This window comes from Muntiacus reevesi, chromosome 2, assembly GCF_963930625.1.
Source record: "Muntiacus reevesi chromosome 2, mMunRee1.1, whole genome shotgun sequence".
Classification (NCBI taxonomy): Eukaryota; Metazoa; Chordata; class Mammalia; order Artiodactyla; family Cervidae; genus Muntiacus; species Muntiacus reevesi.
Window position 1 is genome coordinate 112,586,716 of NC_089250.1, and position 23,335 is coordinate 112,610,050.

A 23,335-nucleotide genomic window follows, 5' to 3' on the forward strand; every position below is an offset into this window, starting at 1 on the left:
CTATACCCAAGGTTCCACCTACCAATTTTCTCTTAGCTGCGTATAACTTGCTCTTTTCCCAAACATTCTTGGCTAGGGAGATATAAGTGGGAAAGTGAAAATGATATTTTTATTATAAGACCTTACCTTCCCTTAAGTTCATGGAGAAAGACCATAACAAACAAAAACAGCCAGTCTCCATCTGACTCATCAGCCCCTCAGCCAGGACCATGGTGTGCCTGAGACGGCTAGGAAAGGAAGTGCTCTGCCCATCGTTAGATGTGGCTGAGCCAGGAGGAATTCCTCTTGAAGGTGCTGCAGTGGGCCATGGCTGACCATTCATTCCATTCCAAGGGACTGGTCCAAGCTGGCCACAGACATTCCAGTGCTATTGCCTGGGACCAGGTTAGTTCAGCTCATCTCCAAACAAGAGGGCTGTTAAAAGTGGATGTTGAGACCCATCCTCAGAGCTTTTGAAGCCCAAGAACCTGCATTTCTATCACCTATCTGGGTGCTGCTGGTCCAAGGACCACACTGCATGAGAGGTGGTTTGGGCACGCAAGAGACACGGACTGGCGACTACGCTGAAGACCTTCTGGGAAAGGCTTCTCTACTCATCAGGAGACATGAGAGGAGATGACCTTCTTCATCCTCCGGGCCACTAGTGATGATAGGGACGTTCTTTTATCTGCTCTGTCTACTACAGTAGCCTCTAGCCACAGGTGCTACAGAACACTTGCAATGTGGCTAGTGTGACAACTGAAACTAGCGCTTTAAATTTCATTTCATATTAATTCACCGGAATTTAAATAGCCACATGTGGCTAGCAGTTCCCACGATGAACACCGTAGCCCTGGACACTGTTAGATCCAGATGTGACGGCTGCCCCTGCCATCGGCGTGAGGGAAGACACCACACAGAGGCCCGCAAAGTCACACTTGATGTACTTAGCCCACCCTCAGCGCCTCTACCACGCAAGATCACACATTTCTCTCGTTTAAGGCAATATGAATAGGTATTTCGTACTGCTGCAGCCAAAAGCCTTCTGGCCAATACAGCCATGGGGACACTGAGGTCAGCCTGCAGAGAAGTGGGGCTACTCACCCCAAGGTCAACGTTGACTCTATGCAGAAAAGCAAGAGGAGGAGAACTTGGCTACTGGGGAACTGGAGAGGTTCTGACCTGAAGGGATGCACGCAGATCTTGGGCATCCCAGATCTGGGCACAGACAGCGAAGTACAACACAACACTGCTCTCTGCCGGCCTGCCAACACGTATCCAGGGACACTGGTGACCCCTCCACCCCAAGGGCCAACTGGTGGGTCATTGACATGACGCTTCTTCCAAAGTATACCAAGGTCCAGCCACAAGAAACTTAACTTTCTACTCATGCCTGAAATTCCACCGTTAACAATAACTGCTGTGGTTTAAGCAGTCTCTCTAGAATCTCCTTAAAAAATGCAAATGCTCCTAGGAAAGGCAACACTTCAAGCTTTGAAGTGTCAATGTGAATGGGTTTGTCAGATGCCAGTTAGACCACTGTACCTTGTTCCCAAGGGAAATACGGAGCTGGAAAAGGGTGGGGCAAGAGAGGTATGCTCAGAGCTCGACCTGCTCAGTTTTACAAAAACCCATCCTACCACAGCACTCAATCTGACTGCCCCACCGCACCCTTCCTGAAAGCCAGTCCCATGTTCAAAATCCCCACAACTCCATCACTCAATCCCTGTATCTCACCGACCCAAAGCAGGCAGGGCAAAGTGGACTGTGGTCCCAGCAGAGTCCTCCCTGGACCCTAAGGAGGATGCGGGGACCTCTGAGGGGCTGAACTTTGCCCCACAGATGGATGCTCAAGTCCTCATTCCCGGTAAACGTGAATGTGATCTTATTAGGAAATATGGTCCTTACAAATGATCATACTAGAGTAGGGCAGGTCCCAAAACTAACGTGAATGGTGTCCTGTTTTTAAAAGGAAATTTGGAGACACATACAGAGAGAGAACCCCAAGTGAAGATGCACGCAGGGACCTCAGTGATGCATCTACAAGCCAAGGATGGTCTGGGATTACCAACACGCCATCAGCAGGAAAGAAGCCTGGAAAAGACCCATTCCTGGTGCCCTCGAGGGCACACGGCCTTGCCGACACCTTGACCTCAGACTCTGGCCTCCAGAATTTGGACAGAATAAAGTTCTATAGTGTAAGTCACTCAGTTTATGGTGCTTTGCTAGGACAGCCCTAGAAAATGAATACAATCTTCCCTCTGGTACCCCTCTCATCACTCTGACCTTACTTACTGTGTCTCCTCACCTGACTATCACCCCAGTAGACCCTAAGATCCATGAGCACAAGGACTACATCTGCCTACTCACCACTACATCACAAGCCCACTTCTGCCACCCCGGAGGTGCTCTGGACCAGTCAGATTAACTCACAAGAGGCCTTTCCCTGGCTAGTTCCAGAATCTCAGACACAAGGCATCCCCTCTCTGAGTGTCCATTTCCCCATCTGTCTATTGCAGGAAAAGGATAGAATTGGACCAGATGACATCTGTGAGCCCTTCCGACTCAAAACCTCCAGGACTCACCACCGAAGGTGTCAAGCTCAGACCAGGACACAGAGCCACATTAGGGTGTTACACGCAGGACAGGTGGGACACAGGGGACAGGCCACGGAGATGCAGGAAGACTGGAAGACTGACAACTTTCCTCCCCTGAGACATCTCCAATGACAGCAGGGACAGCCTCGCTCTAAGGCTTCTGGAACCCACGTGCAGAGACACACACCCGATTCAGCATGAACTGGTGACTTCTGCCCTCAAGGCAATCCTTACTCCCTGTGGGCTGTTCCTGCTCACAAAGGACAGTTCCCAAAGGGGCCGGCCTCCTGGACAGCGGGCACCGGGCGCTACGAGGCCAGGGGCTGAGGGCAGGGGACCACAGGCTCTCTGCGAGGTCCTGTGCCCGGACAAAGTGGAGAAGCGGCGACAGGGGTGCCGCCCCAGCACGCACGCCCTTGCTAACAGCAGAGTTCTGCCCTCCTCCAGTAAGAGGGCGAAGAGAGACTGCAGAGGGAGGTGACGGGCGAGGGCCAACTTCCCACCCACGCACCCCGCGCTGCCCCGGCGTGCCCCGAGCCCCCCGCCTCCCTGAGGTCCTCCGGGAAGGAGGTACTCACCCACACTGCTGAGTGAGCTGCTGCTCTCCGAGTCTGAGGGCATGATGGACAAGACGCTGTAGGTGGAGCCTGCAGGCAGAAAGACAGGCCATTTGTTACTGACCCTACAGGGCTCTCTGGTCTATACCCGAAACCACTGTCAGACTAACTGACTTCAGGGAGCGCCAGGCTGAGAACCAGCACCGCGCCAGGCACTAGAATCAGAATCACGGGCCGGACCGGGGAGACGTGGTTGACAGGGTCTCGTCTGCGGTGTTTTTGTTCAGTTTCCGCCTCACTTTTGGCCATCGTCTGACTGATCTCTGCATGGGCAGAGGGCAGCTTAGAGTCAGTCAGCTGGCTTCTTATCAGACCATCTGGGGAAAGGCTTACTTAGCAAGGGAGTCACACACCCAGGGTGACAAGGGGCCTGGGGATTTCCTACAGGTTTGTATCAGGGTGATTCTGGCTTCCTTACAGAGAGTAACAGAGCCTAAGTAAGCATCTTCATGCCAGACTTGTTCTTCATGCCAGACTGTTCTGCTCTTAGGTTCTAACTGTATTCAAGCCTTAGTCCTTAATAATTTAGTCAGTGGCTGCCCCTGTATTAAAAGTTACTCATAAAATTATGAGCAATTACACAGTCACCAAAGTTGGGGAATAACAAGTTTTGGGGGCGGCAGGGAGGTTGACACTTGTTGACTCCTAGTGGCAGATACATAACCACCAGGGTTTGCTTTGAATTTAAATATCTTCAAAGCCAGGATGTTACCTGTTTGGCCTCAGGAAAAACCTCTGGGTCAAGAAATCCAGGTCTGAGCCCAGGTCTCACCCACATGTGAGTAGCTGGCCAGTGGCCTCGATTTTCTGGATCTCTGTTTCTCAAGTTTGTAACATGAAGGGGTTCAACCAGACGGCTCAGAAGGTCCTTTCCCCTGACTCATTTCAGAGATAACATTTCCCATGATGAACAGAAACAAAGGTGTGCTTTGCTTACCAAGACTACAGATGACACAAAAGCAAGAGGGTGGGCGAATGGACCCAGAGATTGAATGGGAGTTGAAAAAAGCACAACATGCAGAGATGGTGGGTCAAATAAAACAAGACAATGGGAAGAATGTAATGTTTTGTTCTTGGAACCAAAAGAACTACACAATGAAGGCGTGTGTGTACTGGGCAAAGTGGGTGAGCCAGAGATGAGATTTTTGCAATAAAGCCTTTGAATGAGCCTTAGGGCTTTGGTGTCAGAAAGCAACCAAGAATTAATGAGACCTTGGACTCCAGGATCAAAAATGCAGGGTCAAATCTAAGAGGCTCTCTCCCATCTCAACTGTTGATTAGCTACTCTACACCTGCACACCCTCAGAAGGGAAAGAAAAGGGATAAACACATGGAGTGAGCAGGAGAGAAGGAGAAGAGCAAGGAAACTCATGGATGAGGGGAGGAAGGTGTGCACCAGGGGACAGGGGAGACCCTAAAAGGATGGGGAAGATGTGGAGGGGGAAAGATGAAGACCACACACAGAGGGCAGGGCAATAAACTGCCCTGGCAGAATAGACAGCATGCTGGGGCGCTATTAACAGCAGGTGTGCCCACCAGAGAGATGAAAGGAGAGAGGGGAAAAAAGGAAAATTAGAAAAAAGGGACTTCTAATGGCAAGCAGTGCAACAGTGGCCTGGAATGGCCAGTGGCCTCATTATCACATTTTCTGAGAATCTCTGGGTGCATAGCATGGATGGAAGAGGCTTGCTCGGGAAGTAGAAAGGACCGCCCAAAGGGATTCAACTTGTTCAACTGGCCTCCGACAGCACCCCTGAAACAGCTATTGGATGCAGGGCAGGGTGGCCTAACGGTCAGTGCTGCCTCGGTCCGAGAAGACCCAGGTGCTGGGGACTCTCACGACACAGGCATTCACTCCATGCCCACCTGGCAGGGATATCACAGGTGGGCTCTGCACATCCTCTGAAGGGAGACGGAACCGGAAAACCCCCAGTAACCCAGCAAGTCCTTTATCGATCCCACTAAAAAATATCTAAGCAGTGTTCAGTGAGCTATATCCTGCATTTCAAATTCAACCCACACGATTCATTTCTGTCTCAACAACGAGCATCACAGACTTCTCAAAGCATTCCTCTTCACCTATCATACACATCAAGCATGACATAAAGATCTATGAACTAAAGTCAGGTGCAAAGCAGCCAATCCGTGTGTATCTTCAAAAAACCAGAATACAACAGCATGCCTGTCTGCTAAACTCAACTGCTATTTTCCTAGTTATTTTTTGCTGCTGTTATGAGGAGGCGGGGCAGTTGAAGGGGTTAGGGAGTAATATACCAAACCCGCTGGTGTGTTGGTGGACTGTTTTCAAAAGACATCTACTCAGACAAAGCAGGCACAGCTACACTGTCCTGCTCACACCTCTGAGATCTGAGCTCAGCCCAGCCCCGCTTACGACACCATAGGCTGCGCTCTGGTGATGCTCTCTGCAGAACGCCGTGCCTCTTTCTCATTATTGGCATCAGCAGCAGCCCATCTTCCAGTAAACTGCCCCTCCCCTGCAGATTGTCTCTCTCCTCCCCTGTGGCCAGTTTCCACTGTTAATTAAACTTGGCAGACACCCTTCTCTCTCTCCTCCCACCTTCCCCCCTGGCTGGGAGGAGTCAACTGGCCAACCAACACATTCTGTTCCTCTTCCCTGCCCCCTATGTCCTGACCTGATGGGGCTCTGGGGCCTGACCTGGGGGCGGTACGACATCTTTATCTGCATCTCCAGGCATTACCTCCCCCGAGCTGGCTGGCAGGGCTCCTGGGAGCCAGTGCTGGGGCTGCCAGGGGATGATGAAAATTGGACAAGGCCCAGTTTCTACAATGTTCCCAGGGCCTTAGACGTCATTCGGGGGAGGGGGGAAGGTCCGAAGACGACACTGTCTTGGTCATGCTTTGTCTCTGCGGCTATTGTTGTCTTTAAAAGCCTGTGTGGTCAGGACTGTCGGGAAAAGGCAAAAGGAGTCACTTTCCTCCAAAGTCACGCGGTGTCCTTGCTAAGCGATGGCTTCTGAGGGGTGAGACGGACGTCATCTACCCCTGGGATTTCACAATCCAATCTGGAGGCCGACAGGGATCCCATCTCTCTGTGCACGCTCCGCGGCCTTGCAGAGCCCCTCACCCTTGGCCATGTGAGCAAGTACGAGTTCCCTTGAAGGCACCTGCACCCCCTGCCCACCCACCCCCAATCCGAAGGCACACGCTCCACCTCTCACAGAGGTCTGGAAGAATGGGGGCCAGCTTCCCACACCACTGCCGCCTCCCCCTCACCCCCAAAGAGCACCAAGGCACCGACCCTCAGGATGGTCGCCGCAAACTCAGACAAGCCTGTGCAGAGGTCCTGAGAGGGCTGGGAGAAAGTCGTGTGATTGTGAAAGAGTTCCAGAGAAGAGCAGAGCGGGAGCCAGGTTTTCATGGCCTCGTGGAGCAGAGGGGTTCCCTGCGCAGCAATTACCCGGGGAACGGTCAAGGTCAAGGTGCAGGCTCCGGCTGGGGAGCCCTGGGGTGGGGCCTGAGACTCTGCATTTCCAACACCCCCGCAGGGAGTGAGGGCCACAGGGGGCCTGAACGCAAGGCTGACCCAAGTCAGCAGGCAGGCGGGATGCGCGTGGGAGCCAGGCAGAAGCCCTGGGAGAGAGCTGGCAGACGGGGACTGGCCTGGGCCACAAGCATTGTCTGCGTCCTTCCCCAGAGGCCGCAATGCTAATTGTATTTACTCTGTGACTCAGCTCCACTGGGTCACAGAGACCACATCAAAAGAACTTCCAGTAAAATCACCCAAGCGGTAACAGAACGCCCAGCCCTCCAAGGCCCCCTCTGGGGCCTGTGCCCCCCTCCCACCCAGAACACACCCCTCCATTCACCTGGGGCTTGTAAAGGCCCCGGTGACTCACGCTTCCTCCCCATGAAAGCAAGACACCAAAGGGGCTTGCTCCAGCCTCCAGCAGCACGCAGAGTCCTCTCAGTGCTCCAGCCTGAGGCATCGAGCGACACAGCTCTGGACCCTGGGAGGACACGCGCCTCCCCCAGCACCAGGGAAGGAGGGAGAGGCAAGCCTCTCTTCCCTGGGGGCTCTGCAACAGGGCGGGGAGGATCACCACCAGGCCACCTGTCCCAGCCCAGAAGCCTCCCTCCGGCTCAGAGCTGACCACCCACGGACGGCCAAGGGCAACCAGTCACTCTCACGCCCACGGGTGTCCAACAGAGTCCTAGCACCCGGCTGAGCCCTGCGAGCCCGACACTGGGCTGGCTTTAAGAGACAGGAGCAAAGCCAGGGGCTCAGGAGGCGACTTGCCTGCTGAGAGTCTATGGAAGGCCCTTCCCCCTCTGAGCCTGGGGCCCATCTGCAAACCCGAGGGAGCAGAGACTAGAATACCGATGGTACCAGTCGGCCTGCGTTCAACTCCCAACTCTGCCCCTTAGCGGCTGTGTACCCTCAGCCTCTCACTGCCTCCATGTACACGTCTGTAAAACGGGACCAGAGGAGTACTAACCTCACAGAGTATCAATTGAGTTAATATGAAAAGGCTGTGATACAGCACCTGGCCCTGCCACTGCACCAAATGTCAGCTGCTGCTTCTGCAGTCAAAGCAGACCTTCCAACCCCGCCGTCCTCAATCCTCGGGTTACCCATAAGGAAAGCTGTCTGCCAGGACGACAAGGCTGAACAGTCCACAATGACAAAGCAGGAGCACTAATAAAAACAACAATACCAGTAACAATAATAGCAGCAGCTGATCCTGAGCCCTGTAAGTGCTGGGACGTACTAAACTCTGCATGTATTCTCTCAGTGAATTCCCGCACTAACCCTGAGGTTGTCATTACACCTGCAGTGAGAGAGGAGAAAACAAAGGGTTAGAACAATGAAGTAACTTGCTTAAGGCCACAGGGTAAATAGGATACAAACCCAGACAGTCCAGCTCAACGTCTGTGCTCCTGATCCCTAGTCACAACACTGCTGCCCAGCTCTAAAGGTCTGGCAGTCTCAGGAGACTTCATGGAGGAAGGGGCCTGGAGGCTGGTGGACTTGGACAAGCACCCAGAAGCCAGATCAGCCTGGAGGAGATGTAGGCAGAACCCACTCTTCTGTGTTAAGTGAGAAGCGAGAAAGAGAGATGAATTGTGGCTTTATGGCCCTGACACATGCTACTCCTTCCTGCCCATCCCAATGTCCAGACCGTGCTGGTTGCTGACACACTTGACTCCGTGAGCTGCAGGTATGAGAAGGAGGCAGGCAGGTGAAAGTGCTGCATGCTGAGCCCGCCTCTCCTGCATCTAAGGACCTCGGGAAGCGCTGGGAGGGTGGGCGCCTCCGGCTGCTGAGAAGCCCCGCTGCAGAAGCACAGTTCAGTGCAGCTACACCCCTCCCTAGGGCCTCAGCTTCCTCCTCCTTTAACAACATGGCCCCAGACCGTGAATGCGGAGACCCACGGTTGGAGGCTGACAAGTCCAGACATTTCAGGAGAGAGGGAGTGACCGGGGCCCTGGAATGGAGCAGCCATGGAGCCTGGCACATCGATCAAGAAAGCCCTGCTTCATGTACCTGACACGCCCACCTCCGGGTGGGAAAGCACCTTCTCTCTGCCATGCACGAGAAGGCTGGTGTCTCCTAGCCAGGCTGGGTGAGTTATCACCTGACCTAGAAAGCCCAGAAAGTGGTCCAAAGCAGGATCTGTACGGCTCAAGGGAGGGAGGCTGCGCTGGTCATCATTTACACCCTAGAGGGTAGGGAGGAGGCTGAGACAGATTTCAAAGAGTCTTGCAATGATGTAGTGGAGGCATGTTCATCATCAATGAGCACAGCCGCACCTGATGGGCACCCCAAAACAAAGACTACAGAGGAGAGGGTGGAGAAGGTTGCAGTGTCACTGCCCTGCTACCCTTACCAGAGCTCGTGGCCCTAAGTCAGCAGCCAAGAGGCCACACCGAGGTGGGACAGGAAATGGTGCAGCACGGGCAGCCAAGCTTCCACTACGCTGCAGCCAGACACGGCACAGTGAGCGCAGCGCCCTGGAATAAACTTCTGATCAGCACCCTCCTCTCTGTCTGGGCTCCCCCTCCACAACTCAGCAAAGGGAGAGGAGGTTACCGCCCCATGCCTGGACTCTGACTGAGTGGCACGTGCTGCCCTCCACCACAACCTTGTACCACAGGCTGCTGGTACAAGAACAGGCTCTGGGCCCACACTCCGAGCTCAGGCTTGCCACCTACCAACAGTGTGACCGTAAGCAAGATGCTTCCACTTTCTGCACTTCATTTCCTGGTTTATGAAATAGGAAGAATCATGGGCTATGAGAACTGAATGACGAAAGGTAAAGCTCTGCGGACTGAGCCAGGCACACAGACAAGCGCTCCATAAACGCTAGTTCCCATTCTTGTTACCAGACTCTCGACCTTGAGTGTCCGCTCCCAATACCTGAATCTGGCCCTGCTATGCCTTTGTTTTCTTCCCCTCAGGATAAGGAGGCCTCCCATTCCCTTCCATCATTCTGCCCAGCTATGGCCAATTCCAAGCCTTCCCAGCCTCACTTGCAGATCTCTTGTCCTCTGAATCAAAGAGAACAAGCCAGAGTGCTCACTGTGCTGAGCATCACACCAAGCCACGCCCCGACCTTCTCATGACCCTCACCTGCACATATATGAGCATCGGTCAGCCCTTCAAGAGAGATGGAATGATGGTGCTCTGCACAGACACCATCCTTTAGTCGGCATGCCTGCCCTGGGAACACAAAGCCCGCTGCTTCACCAAATGCTTAGTGAACAAACTGGAGATGCAGCAGAAAATAAGACAGAGTCCCTGCCCTCATGGAGCTCAAAGGAGTGCGAGTGGGAGAGAAATAACTCAACAAGCCAATGCAAACTGCATCAGGTAGCAAGTGCTATGAAGAAAATTATAGCAGAGTAAAATGGAGGGTGAGTGGGGTAGGGCAGAGAGGTGGCTATGGTGGGACAAGGGTCAGGGGAGGTCTCTCTGGTATGTCACATCTGAACAGAGACCTGAAGGAGCCTGGAGGAAGCTGAGTGCTGGAGGAAGACTGCTCCAGTAGAGGAACAGCAAGTGCAAAGGCCCTGGGGTCAGACCAGAAAGTGGGCAAGGACATGACACCCCAGGCTGGACAGGTCAGGGACACTCAGTCCACAGAGGCCAAAGACGGTCATTACAAAGGAAAGGTCTTGTCTTCATCAGCAACAAGCTGCCATTCGCGCCCCTCTTCCTTTAACAGCACTAACGCCTCTCCCTTGCATGCTCTGTGTGGTGCCTTGGCTATTACTGACCACCAAGGCAGCTCAGCCTGGGGCCCCAGGACCCTGAGATCAAGGAGGAAAACCACTTACCCTCCCACCGCCCCAACAGCCCTGCTGAGTTTGAACCTGCTGAGACAGCTGCCACAGGGATGGGAGGTTCAAAGTGACCGTGCAGTGGACGGAGCACAGGAGCAGAAGCTGATGGGCCTGGGCCCTCCCGCTCTGCCCAGACACTCGGAACTCCAAACAGCCAAAACAACCCTGGAAAAGAAGAGTGCAGCTGGAGCACTCACACTTCCTGACTGGGGACAACGCTGCAGAAATCCAAACAGGGTGGTACTGGCTCAAAGGCAGACATACAGACCAAGAGAACAGAATACACGGCCCAGAAACCAACCTCTGCATAAGGGCCGAGTGATTTTTGACAGGTGCTGAAAGGCCATCCAAAGAGGAAAGAAGAGTGTCTTCAAGAAATGATGCTGGGAAAACCGGATACCCACATGTAAAAGGATGAATCTGAACCCTTACCTAATACCATGTACAAAAATTAACTCAAAAGGAATCAAAGTCTTAAAGATAAGAGCTAAAACTAGAAATCTCTTAGCACACTTCAAGATACTGAATTTGGCAGTGATTTCTTGGATATGACACCAGAGACACAGCAACAAAAGAAAAAACAGACATACTGGACTTCACGAAAATTTTTTAAATGGTAAATGGAAAAACACTATCAACAGAGTAAAAAGGCAACACACAGAATCAGAGAAAATATTTGCAAATCACATATCTGATGGGAAATTAGTATCAGTATGTGAATGCTAAATCACTTCAGTCGTGTCCAACTCTTTGCAACCCTATGGACTGTAGCCTGCCAGGCTCCTCTGTCCATGGGATGCTCTAGGCAAGAATACTGGGGTGGGTTGCCATGCCCTTCTCCAGGAATCTTGTCAACCTAAGGATTGAACCTGTGTCTCTTTATATCTCCTGCAATGGCAGGCAGCTTCTTTTCCACTAGCACCACCTGGGAAACCCCAGAACAGAGAACTCCTAAAACTCAACAACAGAAAATGTTCAAAATTAGTCATGACTTTATAGACATTTCTCCAAAAAAGATATACAAATAACCAATAGCTACATGACAAGATGTTCAACATCCCTAGCCATTAGAGAAATACAAATCAAACTACAATGAGAAGCTACATCATATTGCTTAGGATGGCTACTATTTAAAAAAAAAATCATAAAATAGGAAGTCTTGGTACAGATGTGGAAAAACTGGATCCCTTGTGTACTGCTGGTAGGAACGTAAAATGGTAGAGCCACTGTGTAAACTAGTATGGTGGTGTCACAGAAAATAAAAAATAGTATTACTATATGATCCAATATATCCATCTCGGGTATCTACCCCAAAACACTGAAATGAGGGTTTCAAAGAGGTAATCCTACACCCATGTTCATAGTAGCATTAGTCAAAACCTAAAATGTATAAGCAATACAAACATCTACTGATGGATGAAATGATAAGCAACATGTTGTATACACATACAATAAAATATTATTCAACCTTAAAAAGGCAAGCGATTTGGGTGTCTTCTTCAACATGGATGAATTCTAAGGACATTATGCTAAGTGAAATAAGCCAGTCACAGATACACACAAAAGCGTTTGGTTCCATTTCTATGAAGTACTTAGAGCAGTCAAAACTGGAGAGAAAGCAGAATAGTGGATGCCAGGGTGAGGAGGGGGAAATGGGGAGTTACTATTTAATGGGTATAGTTTTAGTTTTGCAGGATGCAAACACTTTTGGAGATGGATGGCAGTGATGGCAGCACACTATGAATGTTTTTATTAATAACATTGATGGTTAAGATGGTAAATTCTAGGTTTACTTTACCACATCGGAAAAACTGGTAGCAAAAAGCAAAACAAATTAAAAACAGTGGGGGTGGAGGTTGGGGGGAAGGGCACCTTTATCTCCCTCCCTCTCCATTAAAGTAATATAAAATCTTTGGGACTTCAGTGTGATCCAAACCCCACCAAGCATGACATAATCCTACAACGACTTTGATCCAGTAAAGCCCCAGCCCCTCAGTCCTGGAAGTCAAGAACGCCCCAAGCTTCTGAGCACAGGAGTAAGACAGCAGGGATGAGGGTCAGGAAAATGTCTCCAGCACCTGTGAACAGGGTGGGTGGAAAGAGGGAAGGCCTGGAAGTAAAGAGAACAGTTAGGATGCTCCTGCAAGAGCTCCCCTGAACCACTGGTCAGGAGTGCGAGCTGAGCAGGGACGCAGAGACTGCAGAGGTGAGGACAGGCTAGAATGAAGGAACTGTGGGTGGGGAGAAGTGGAGGGTGATACTGGGTCGGGGTGAGGGCACTGGGAGGTACTTCAGTTAACAGAGGACTCAAGAAAGCTGGTGCAGAGAGACGAGGAGACCCTGCTGAGGCTCAGGCTGAATGAATGTGCTAGAGGAAATCTCTGCGGAGGTGGCCTGCTGCTGACGGTCAGAAACTGGAGCTAGGGAGCCAGGTTCAAGCTCACACAGTCACCCTGCAGAGCGTGGAGGATATGAGCGACAAGCCTAGAGCGGCTCACTGGCAATGTGAAGCCCCTGGGTAACAAAAAAGCAAGGGGAAGGGGAAGGTCAGATCTAGGACTTCCTAAATAGCACCCACACAGGAAGTATTGTTCTAAGCACTGTGTTGTTGTTGAAGTCAGTAAGTCATCTCTGACTCTATTGCAACTCCGTGGACTGTAGCCTACCAGGATCCCCTGTCCATGGGGATTTCCCAGGCAAGAATACTGGAGTGAGTTGCCATTTCCTTCTCCAGGGCATCTTCCTGATCCAGGGATGGAACCCAAGTCTCCTATTTGGCAGGTAGATTCTTTACCACTGAGTCACCTGAGAAGCTTACTGTTCTAAGCATATACAGGACAAAATCCTAGGACATGTGACCTGTGGGGACAGGAGAAGGAATACAAATTTCAGAGAGAGACACAGAAAGACTACTTGGGGAGATAGGGGGAATTAGAGAATTAAGACTTCCAGAAGGCAGTGGAGGTAGAGTGGTCGGAGGGGCTGGTCTGCCGTGCCAAATGCCAGGCTAGGACACAGAGCACAAACGGTTGATTCGGTCATCTGGAGGTCAGCGATGTTCTGCTAATTAAGTATGGCTACTGATTGGCTTTGGTTTCTCCACCAAAATTGCAGGGCTTGGATTAGAGCAGAAAAGGCAAGAAGCTCATCATGAAAGAACTGCCATGTCTGTGACAACTGCCTACTGTGCTTAGGGAGCATGAGGCTACACGGGTGCTCAGGAAAGGAGCCCAGGAGGGACCAGTGCTGTCTGCCGAGGGCAAGACCAGGACGGATGCACTGCTCCTGATCTGTGCTGTTCCTAAGCGCCAGTCCACCAACAGAAACACTATTTCAAGGTTCCCAGCTCTTAGCAAGCTTACTACAATCAATGACTGACCAGAATTAACTCTAAAATCCAATCTGTTTCTCCAACATTCTTTAAATGCCCAGGACTGAAAGGGCCCTCAAGGAAAATAAAAGGACAATGATCTCATCTATTCTTTCCTTGAGGCTCTGAGAAACAAAGTATAGAGAAGAGTGTGACCCTCCAGGGGGTCTCTCAGAGGTCCTGCCCCGAGCAGATGGTTTTCCCATCCAAGAGCCCTGGGACACTATGCACACCTTTTCCTCTTGGATAAAGTGACATCACCCAGAAAGATTCACACTTATTTGCACAATGCTTTTATGGATTTTGAAAGGACCTTCAGAAGAAGATGAAAGGAGTCCATTTCCAAAACCACAGGGACATTTTACAAAGTTTTACAAAAAGGACAGCTACATGCACTCACCTGCAGGAATCTACTCAGGTACCAAATGCTGAAGCTGAAGCTCCAATACTTTGGCCACCTGATGTGAAGAGCCGCCTCATTAGAGAAGACCCTGATGGCTGGGAAAGATTGAAGGCAGGAGGAGAAGAGCACGACAGAAGACAAGATGGTTGTATGACATCATGACTCAATGGACATGAGTTTGAACCAGTTCCAGGAGATGGTGAAGGACAGGGAAGCCTGGAGTGCTGCAGTCCATGGAGTTGCAAAGAGTTGGACACAAATGAGCAAGTAAACACCACCAACCAGGTGCTGTCACACCCCAAACAAGGGAGAGGACTTGGGCTGCGACCCACTGCATGAACACACTCAAGCAGTGTTCTCCTCTTGCCAGCCATCTCCTGCACTCCGCCACAAATAAAAATGAAACATCGAGAGCATCCTTCTCCCTAGAATCTCGCAACTTCCAGTTTCTAACCTATAACTTCATCAAATCCAGTGCTCACATTTACCTTAAACCTGAGTGCATAACCAAAGCCCAGAAAAAGGGCCCATGACCACTCTTTCCTCAAATGAAGAAATAATAGTTCCCCCCATACCCTACCCCAGACAAAATCTGGCCACCCACAGTCTACGAATTGTCCCAAATCAGCCCCAGGAAATGGGGGAGGTATGATCACAGAAGGATTCTAGGTTTGGAGATGGATGGCAGGGATGGCAGCACACTATGAATGTGTTTATTAATAACATTGATGGTTAAGATGGTAAATTCTAGGTTTACTTTACCACATCAGAAAAACTGGTAGCAAAAAGCAAAACAAACGAAGAACAGGGGTGGGAGGGGGGGTGTGGGGAGTGGGGGGAGGCACCTTTATCTCACTCCCTCTCCATTAAAGCAATACAAAATCTTTGGGACTTCAGTGTGATCCAAACCCCACCAAGCATCACACAATCCAGTAAAGCCCCAGCCCCTCAGTCCTGGAAGTCTAGAACGCCCCAGGCTTCTGAGAAGGGGGAGGAGATCACAGAAGTATTTCAAACGCACAAATGTGGGTTACCTTTCACACACACAGGCAATCTTCACGAGACAAAGTTGATCGTGATAAAAGAGGAAGGTATTTCACTTTCTTGTGCAAGGAGGGGAAAAAAAAAACCCGCATCCACAACCACAGAGTGTAGCAATGAAACCAAAGCACATCAGTCCCCAAAGACCTCGGGGTCCTCCCAGCTCCTGGCACACTGGTCACCTATCAGCACACGCAGCCGGCGTCCTTCAGTCAATGGGAACCCCTGAGTCCCCGTGCTGGCCTCATGCCCGGCCCCAGCACAAGGCCAACGCTGAGTTAAAGCTTGAAGAGTAACTGCTGGATCCCCGTTCTCAGTTGCACTTAGCCTCCTCAGAGCTTACGGGGCCCCTATACCACCCAGCCTTGACCTTCTATGGATATCCAGAGGAGACACACAGAGCCAGGTCACGTGGTAAGCTGGAGACGGCGCCAAGGCCAGCTTCAGGGTCCCTCATCACTACAGAACCACACATAATAGAAATAATCTATGAAGGGCTGAATTGTGTTCCCTCTGAAATTCAAATGTCAAAGTCCTAACTCCCCAGAATCTCAGCCTGTGACTGTGTTTAGAGATGAGGTCTTCAAAGAGGAAATCCAATTAATACCAGGTCAGTAGGGTGGGCCCTAATCTTTCTAAGAAGAGGAAATTTGGATATAGACAAATGCACACACACAGAGGAAAGACCCTTGAGGATATAGAGAGAAGACAGCTATCTATAAGCCAATGCAAGAGACAGGTCTCACAAGAAACCAGCCCTGCTGACACTTTGATCAGGGACTTGTAGTCACCAGAACTGTCAGACTATAGATGCCCATCGACTGAGCCCCCAAGTCTATGGTACTTTGTTACGGAAGCCCTCCCACACTAATCCAGTTGCTACCGTGCCAGGCTTTGCACAGCCCTATCCAATACAGATATCATCCACAGTGAAAGCCATGTAAAACTGTCAAATGAATACGTTATCCTGGGTTTCCCTGGTGGTCGAGCGGTTAAGAATCCACCTGCCAATGTACAGGACACCGGATCAGCCCTTGGTTGGGGAAAGTCTCACGTGCCGAGGAGCAACCAAGGCCAGGAACCACAACCACTGAAGCCTGGGAGACTGGGGTCTGTACTCCACAACAAGAGGAGCCATCACAAGAAGTCCGTGCACCAGAACGAAGAGCAGTTCCCCTTGCTGCAACTAGAGAAAGCCCATGCGCAGCAATGAAGACTCAGCGAAGCCAGAAATAAATAAATCTTCTTTATAAAAATGCTATCCTACTTAAAACTCACAGCACTCCAAAAAAGGGATACTGCTATTAGCCTCAATTTATAGACAAGGTTCCTGTAGCTCAGAAAGATGAAGGAGCCAGACACAGATTATTCAGCTAGACTTGGAACAAACATCCCCGGTTCTGGGCCCTGCACCTTTACCCCTGAGCTGCCTCTAAGCCAAACCCTGCTCCCTCTGCCTGGCCCCCAACCACTCAGCAGCTCCAGTATGATCCCAGAATGGCCCTGCGCACCTGGACCACCGATGTCCACCATCTGAGGCCACTGCCTTCCTCATCACCCTCAGGCCTCCCAACAGCTACTTCAGGGAACTCTGTTGTCTACCATGAATAGTTCTGGTGTCTTTTCTTCTTCTTTTTTTAATGAATACTGCTTTGATCATCAGGGGAAAAAAAAGTTATTCTTAAAAAGTTAACACTGTTAATGAATTCTAGATACTCTTCAGCCTGTGTGCAAATAAATAAATGATCAAAAGGAGTATCTTTGGAAACACAATTGAGAACAAAAAGGGGGAAAAAAATACAAGCAACCTTTGCCAGTATCCCATCAGCCAAGATGAGATAAGGGACTCACGAGGCAAAAATAAGACCGTCACGGCCAATAACCCCAGTCAGGCCATCTCCTGAAAATATCTATTTTTAAAAGTATGTTCCATTTCATCACATTTCAGAAAAACAAAGAAGAGACCTTGAGGGGCAGACAGGCAGGCTCCGAAGCGAAATGCACCATGCTTACAGCAGCGGTGTGGTCGCCCGTGGCCAGACAGTGATTTTCATCTGAAAAATGCGAATCTCCAGTGACAGATGGAGCTCAGATACAGAGCTACCATCAGTATGCAGCCCGACAAAGCGCCAATTTTCATATCTCCTAGGGCCTGCTGGGCCCCCAACTTCTTAGTTTAAATGGAAACTGTCAGACCAGATTTTGTGCAAACATGCGCTTTCCTTGGGGGCAAACATTCTGAGTCTACAACCTGTTCTTTCATTTTCCCAGCTTTCCGTCCATGGCAACAACATCAAAGACGAGAGAGGCGGGTGGGGAGGGCTGTCAGGAGCACCAGAGAACAGAGCAAACACAACGTGCAGGAAGAGCTGGCTGAATAACTAGGAGGCAAGATGCAGCAGGCGCCTCTTTACTCTGCCCCTCGCTGTCAATCACAGGCAAATGACAGGGCGGGGCCCCACGGGGAGAGAGCTCCCCTTCTTCTGCAGCTCCTGCATGGATGTACCAGTCTGTGTTAGCACAGCCTCCCTCCTAATAAGCTCCAAGGTCCTGGAGAGGGAAATGACACAACAAAATATGCGCACACGCAAACACACACACACAGACCCACACATACAAAACTGCTGGGGTGGAGAGAGGCAACCACGCAGACAGTGAAAGCAGAATTCCCCTATGAATAGGGATTAGATGAAGGGGTTAAAAGTATGACTAATATTCACAGGAAAAGCTGTTGGACAGTTTCAGCTGCTGATACTGATTCTTCTGAACCACTTTAAAAGGTCAGTCACTTTTTCATTCTAAGCTTATTCATTGGCGCCTCTTTAAAGCATCTCAAAAGACAGATAGGCTTTTGCCCAAACCCACCTTCAGGCCATCGGCATGCTTCAGGCAGATGGAAGGAATTCTGAGGCAAGGACATCTGTAAGGACCATTCCAGCCCCTGTTACTAAATACATCTTCCTCTCAAGTTTCATGCACTAAACCTGGTTAAACCAAGTCACCTACTACAGACCGCATTCCTCTGAGGTGTGTGGTCTTTAGTAACCTGCATGGTCTGTCTGGGGTTTGTGTTTGGTGGGGAGTGATGGAGAGATTCCCTCAAGATAACCAAGGAAGAACTGCCAAAACTGAAACACTTCGATCTTCCAAAGTCTCATTTCCCCAGTGTGTTTGTATCTCAAGCAGACATGGTAAAAATCCAGCCCTGAGGAAGGGTCACAACCCACAGGTAACTCCCAGACCTGGGCCTATGCCAGGAGAATATCAGTGAGGTTTCTTGATACAGGCATGATAAAAACACTAGGAAGTATCATTTTTAATAGCAACCAAAAAGGGAGAGCAGCAGTCCCCAAAACTCTGTGCACCCAGAGAAACAAAGAGACCTTGAGAGGCAGACAACAAAAACGGAGTCTGGGGTGGGTCTCCCAGCTCAGAGCCTGCTGCCCGGGGCCCCACCCAACCTGGAAGCCTGCGTGTGCCGTCACCGCCCCCATGCTGACGGCCACCCTGTCCACCGGCTCACCACAAAGGCCACTTGTTTCCCATGAGTGCCCAGAACAGTGGCTCAACCAGTTGGCCCAGTCGGAGACTGTGGTCCTGGTGGATGGGTGGTGACAAGGGCTGCTGTGACCTCAGCAGACAATTAGCAAGGTAGTGTTGAGTTTCCAAGCTCTGGCAGGTCACCTACCAGGCTGGGAGAGCATGTAGGAGTCAGTTTGCAGACCCAGGAAGGGGTCAGGCCGGGTCAGCTGCAGGCTCTTTCAACTCCATGCCTGTCCCCCTCTCTGAGCCTAGCTGGGGTTGGGGGAGGGGGTCGGTGGGGGGGGGGGGGGGGACGGTTTGCAGGAGAAGAGAGGTGATCACAAGGAATTTAGAACCTGTCACACAAGACCTTGTCACATGAGGTCTTGAAGCACAGGATACAGGAGGACAGCTCTCCAAGGAGGTTGTTGGAAATGTGCGGGAACGTGGTTCAGTGAACATGTGATGAAGAGGGCCACTACTGACCCCCAGGGGGTGGGGGCCAAAGATAATGAACATCTTAAATGTGCAGGAAGACCAAAACCCAACAGCATCCGCTGGACACTCTGAAAGTCAGATCGATCTATCTTGGCTGTTCTAACCATACCTGAATATGGTGGTTCAGTATGGTTAGAACAGCCAAGGGAGATGGTGTCCAACTCTTTGCAACCCCATGGACTACACAGTCCAAAGAATTCTCCAGGCCAGAATACTGGAGTGGGTAGTCTTTCCTTTCTCCAGAGGATCTTCCCAACTCAGGGATCGAACCCAGGTCTCACACATTGCAGGAGGATTCTTTACCAGCTGAGCCACAAAGGAAGCACATATTTGACATAAAACCACAACAAATGCGAGAGGTGGAAAAGAACCAAAAGCTGCAAAAAGGAAAAAATACTAGGTCTGAAGGAACAGACTATTCACTGCTTTACATGGCCAAATGGAGATGATGAGAAAGAGGGAAAACATGGAGACAGTTTAGGGCCACAACACCAAGAAGTAAAACTGGCCAGAGTTACCCCAAGAAAGGCGAGCAGCTTCTCAAAGTGGGGTGACCCCTCTGCTGACACTGAGCTACAAAAGGATGGCCACTTACCAGGGCTGCAGGGCGTCTTCAGCTGGTGGGCACTCTTGACTAGGAGACCCACTCAGGTGCCTACCTCCACACCCCTCACCAGTCCCTTCTTGCTATTGCCACCATCCAGGGGACAGTTCTCCCAGCTCAACTGTCTCTTCCACCTCCCGAGTCACCTCAAGTCTCCAGGGTGCCAGCTCTGCCACCTGTCACTGTGGACAAGGCACACAATACCCCTCTGTACCTGGTTTCCTCATCCACAATGGCTCCAGAGGATTAAGGGAATAACCAATGTCAAGAGTCTCAACAACAGAGCTTTTGGAAACCCAGCAAGTACCACCTCCCAAGAGCGCTTCCCAGGGCTCAGCTCTGTGCCATCTTCAAGCTTCCAGAAGTCCTGGCTGCAGAATAAAGTCTGCCTTGAGGCTGGCATTCAACGGTCTTCTCCAAGGGCTGGGGCCCAGCCTGCCTGCACCCTCTCCCATTGCTCTCCTCACCATCCAGGCCTCCAGCCAGGCTAACGGGCTGTGTCCTCATCACTCCCTGTCCATGCCCACATATCCTACCTCCACCATCACCATCACCACCACCAAGGTCCACACCGTCCCTCCAGTGTGCATACACACACACTCAGTCACTCAGTCATGTCTGACTCTTTGCGACCCCATGGACTGTGGCCCGCCAGGCTTCTCTGTACATGGGATTTCCCAGGCAAGAATACTGGAGTGGGTTGTCATTTCCTCCTCCAGGGGATCTTCCCGACCCAGGTGTCCAGTTTTAAATGGGACCTCTCCAAGGAGCCTTCCCAGACCTCTCCATCTGGAAATTATCTGTTCTGCTATCAGCCTGCTTATACCTCCCTACGGTTCTAACCGACATCTAGCATGTCTAGCTGTACCAGTGAGACTGGGTCCCAAGGCCAACATTACGGGTGCACAGCCTGCACAGTCTCACGAGGTCCTCTACTTGGCTTCACGCTCTGCTGTTGCTGTCTTAAAATTATTAATGATTTACAAGTCAAGGGTCCTGCAATTTCACTTTGCACTGGGCTGCAAATTAAGTACCCAGTCCTGCTGAGGACTTAACAAGGAAGAGGCTTTTGTTTATGTCTGCATCCTGGCAGCAGTGTGCAGTGGGGCCTGTTACCTAGCAGGGATTCACAGGAGGAGGAAAGGGGTAAGAGTCTAGTGTCTCCGCCACCTCGGGCAGCTCATCCACACATGTGCAGCTCACCTTTCTCCCTTCCTTCCTGCTCCCCCCCCCCCACACTCTCATATGCAGCAGAGCACAGAGCAGCAACTGGCCTCAGATCATGCCCGACACCCATCTTCTGCTCCCGTCCCCACTACACCGCACTCCACAGGACACCACAGAAGAGTCCTATGACTCTCCTGAAACACAGCATCTTAAGGACACACTGGTCTGCTGAACAGCTCACCCCCTGAGAGCTTTAGGGTGCAGGACCCTGATTCAGGAGTCAACCCAGCTCTGCTGCTTACTGACTGCACAACCTTGACTATGAGGCCCTTTAGGGGGACGTGTGGACAGGCCCTTTCCAGCCTTCCCACCCGCCTCCCTGTCCCTTCCTGCCACCTGGCTGGGGGCGAGGGCCCACCATGACCACCTCAACCTGCTCTCACAGTCTTTATCTGGGGTGCCCACAAGCCCCAGAGTCAGGAGGACAGGACAGGACAAACCCACAGGCCAGACATGGCCTTAGGAACCAGGCAAGGTGGCCACTTCCCCTCACCACCCACCTGCTCACCAATGGACTCACACTCTGCGCTGGCTCAGACCTGCAGGAGGTTTGCCACATGCCCTCAATCCCCCCTACCCCGTGACCCATAAGCAGCCTGCTGGCACCAGCACACAGCCATAAGCCAAGCCAACTTGTGAGAAAAACTCCCTGGCCGTAAAAAACAAATGTATTTGGCCCATCGGAGAATGAATATTTTTTTTATGAAAAGATAAAGATAGAGAACATAATAGAGTCATCCCTCTTCATCTGATCTGGAGCCACTTTAAACAGGAAATTTCATCTTAAACACATACTTAGGTGTGTTTCAGCCCCCAAGATAACACTGTTTTCATGAAGAATCACAGAATGTGTAAGACAGAGGGTGGATAAACAAGGTCCTATTGTATAACACAGGGAACTATATTCGATACCTTGTAATAACCTATAAAGAAAAAGAATATGAAGAATATATGTGTGTATAACTGAATCACTGCTGTACACCAAAAACTAACAACACTGCAAATCAACTATACTTCAGTTAAAAAAAAAAAAAGGAGGAAGCAACCCCAAAGATCAAGTAATCCAGTGTACTCATTTGACAGATGAGAAAACAGAGGCTCTAGCAGGGTCAGAACTGCCTACCTCTGAGCTCCTAGAGCCCCACCATGCTTCACTTGGACACTGCATCCGTGCACTGTATTGGCACTAGCTGTTTACAAGCCGCCTCCCACACTCCACTGTGAGTCGTCGGAGACTAGGGTGTTAACTGTTTCACCTCTGCCGATCCAGTATCACTCCCCAGGCCTGGCAACCATAGGCACTCAATAAAGAAACAAACGACCCACAGAGACACGCTGAAGGCAAACAAAGCTGAGCCTGGAGCCCCAGTTCCGGTGTTACCACCTTCCTGTTCTTCTCTCAGACTAAACGCAGTAGGTGCTGCTGCGTAACTTGGGTGAAGGAAGATGAGAATGGCAGGACCCGTATGCTGTATGCTGCCCAGTTAGGTTACTGGCCTGGGGGTCAGACTTGTTTTCAGCCCTGCCCTGTGACCACACGAACTGCCTCTCTGAACCTTGGTTTTTTCCATTAGCAATTGAGTATGGACTGATGACAACAGGCAGGTGGAGCTGAGTGCACCAAAAACCCACGTCTCCCTCACCCATCAGCGCACGTATTCTCCCCTAACCCTGGTAGTCAGTGAGAACAGACACCGTCAGTCCCACTGTACAGACAGGAAAACAAGATCTTGAGAGGCCATGCCACTCTTGCAGCAGCCCCCTCCCCTGGAAAACCCAGGTGCTCACCAGGGTGCTAACAAGTGCCCCAGGCCAGGGTAGGGGCAAGAACGGGTTCCAGGAGTCCTCCTCTCAGAGAGCAACACCCGCCAAACCCACATTGAGCTGGGCAGCAACTCCTGACTGTGACCTGCTAAGTCCACAGCTAGTCCCCGGGTGCCATGGGGAAGCATCAGCTGTAGACCCTTCCATGCCGTGGACAGAGTCCAAGGAAGCTCAGATGGCCAAGCAGAAAACACGGCCTAGAAGTCACAGCAGACACCGTTCCCTGGATTTCCAGTTCTCCCCGGAGGAGACATTGTTAACGGCAGATGGAGGGGGTGAGAGGGCAGTTTCAGCACCTACCTGCCCCTGGACCTGAGCTGGGACGTC

At 51.0% G+C, this 23,335-nt stretch overlaps 1 protein-coding gene across 2 annotated transcripts in view; it reads right to left on the reverse strand.

Annotated features, from left to right (window-relative positions):
• The window catches only part of DLG5 (discs large MAGUK scaffold protein 5), a 120,048-nt gene that overhangs the window by 68,429 nt on the left and 28,284 nt on the right, over positions 1 to 23,335 (reverse strand). Inside the window, exon 2 of one of the 2 annotated variants that reach the window (XM_065922698.1) lies at positions 3,155 to 3,223. The exons of the other annotated variant lie outside the window; for it this stretch is intronic. Within the exon in view, the coding sequence (XP_065778770.1) occupies positions 3,155 to 3,223 (69 nt within the window). The remainder of the gene's footprint in view (positions 1 to 3,154; positions 3,224 to 23,335) is intronic. 2 annotated transcript variants of the gene reach the window in all.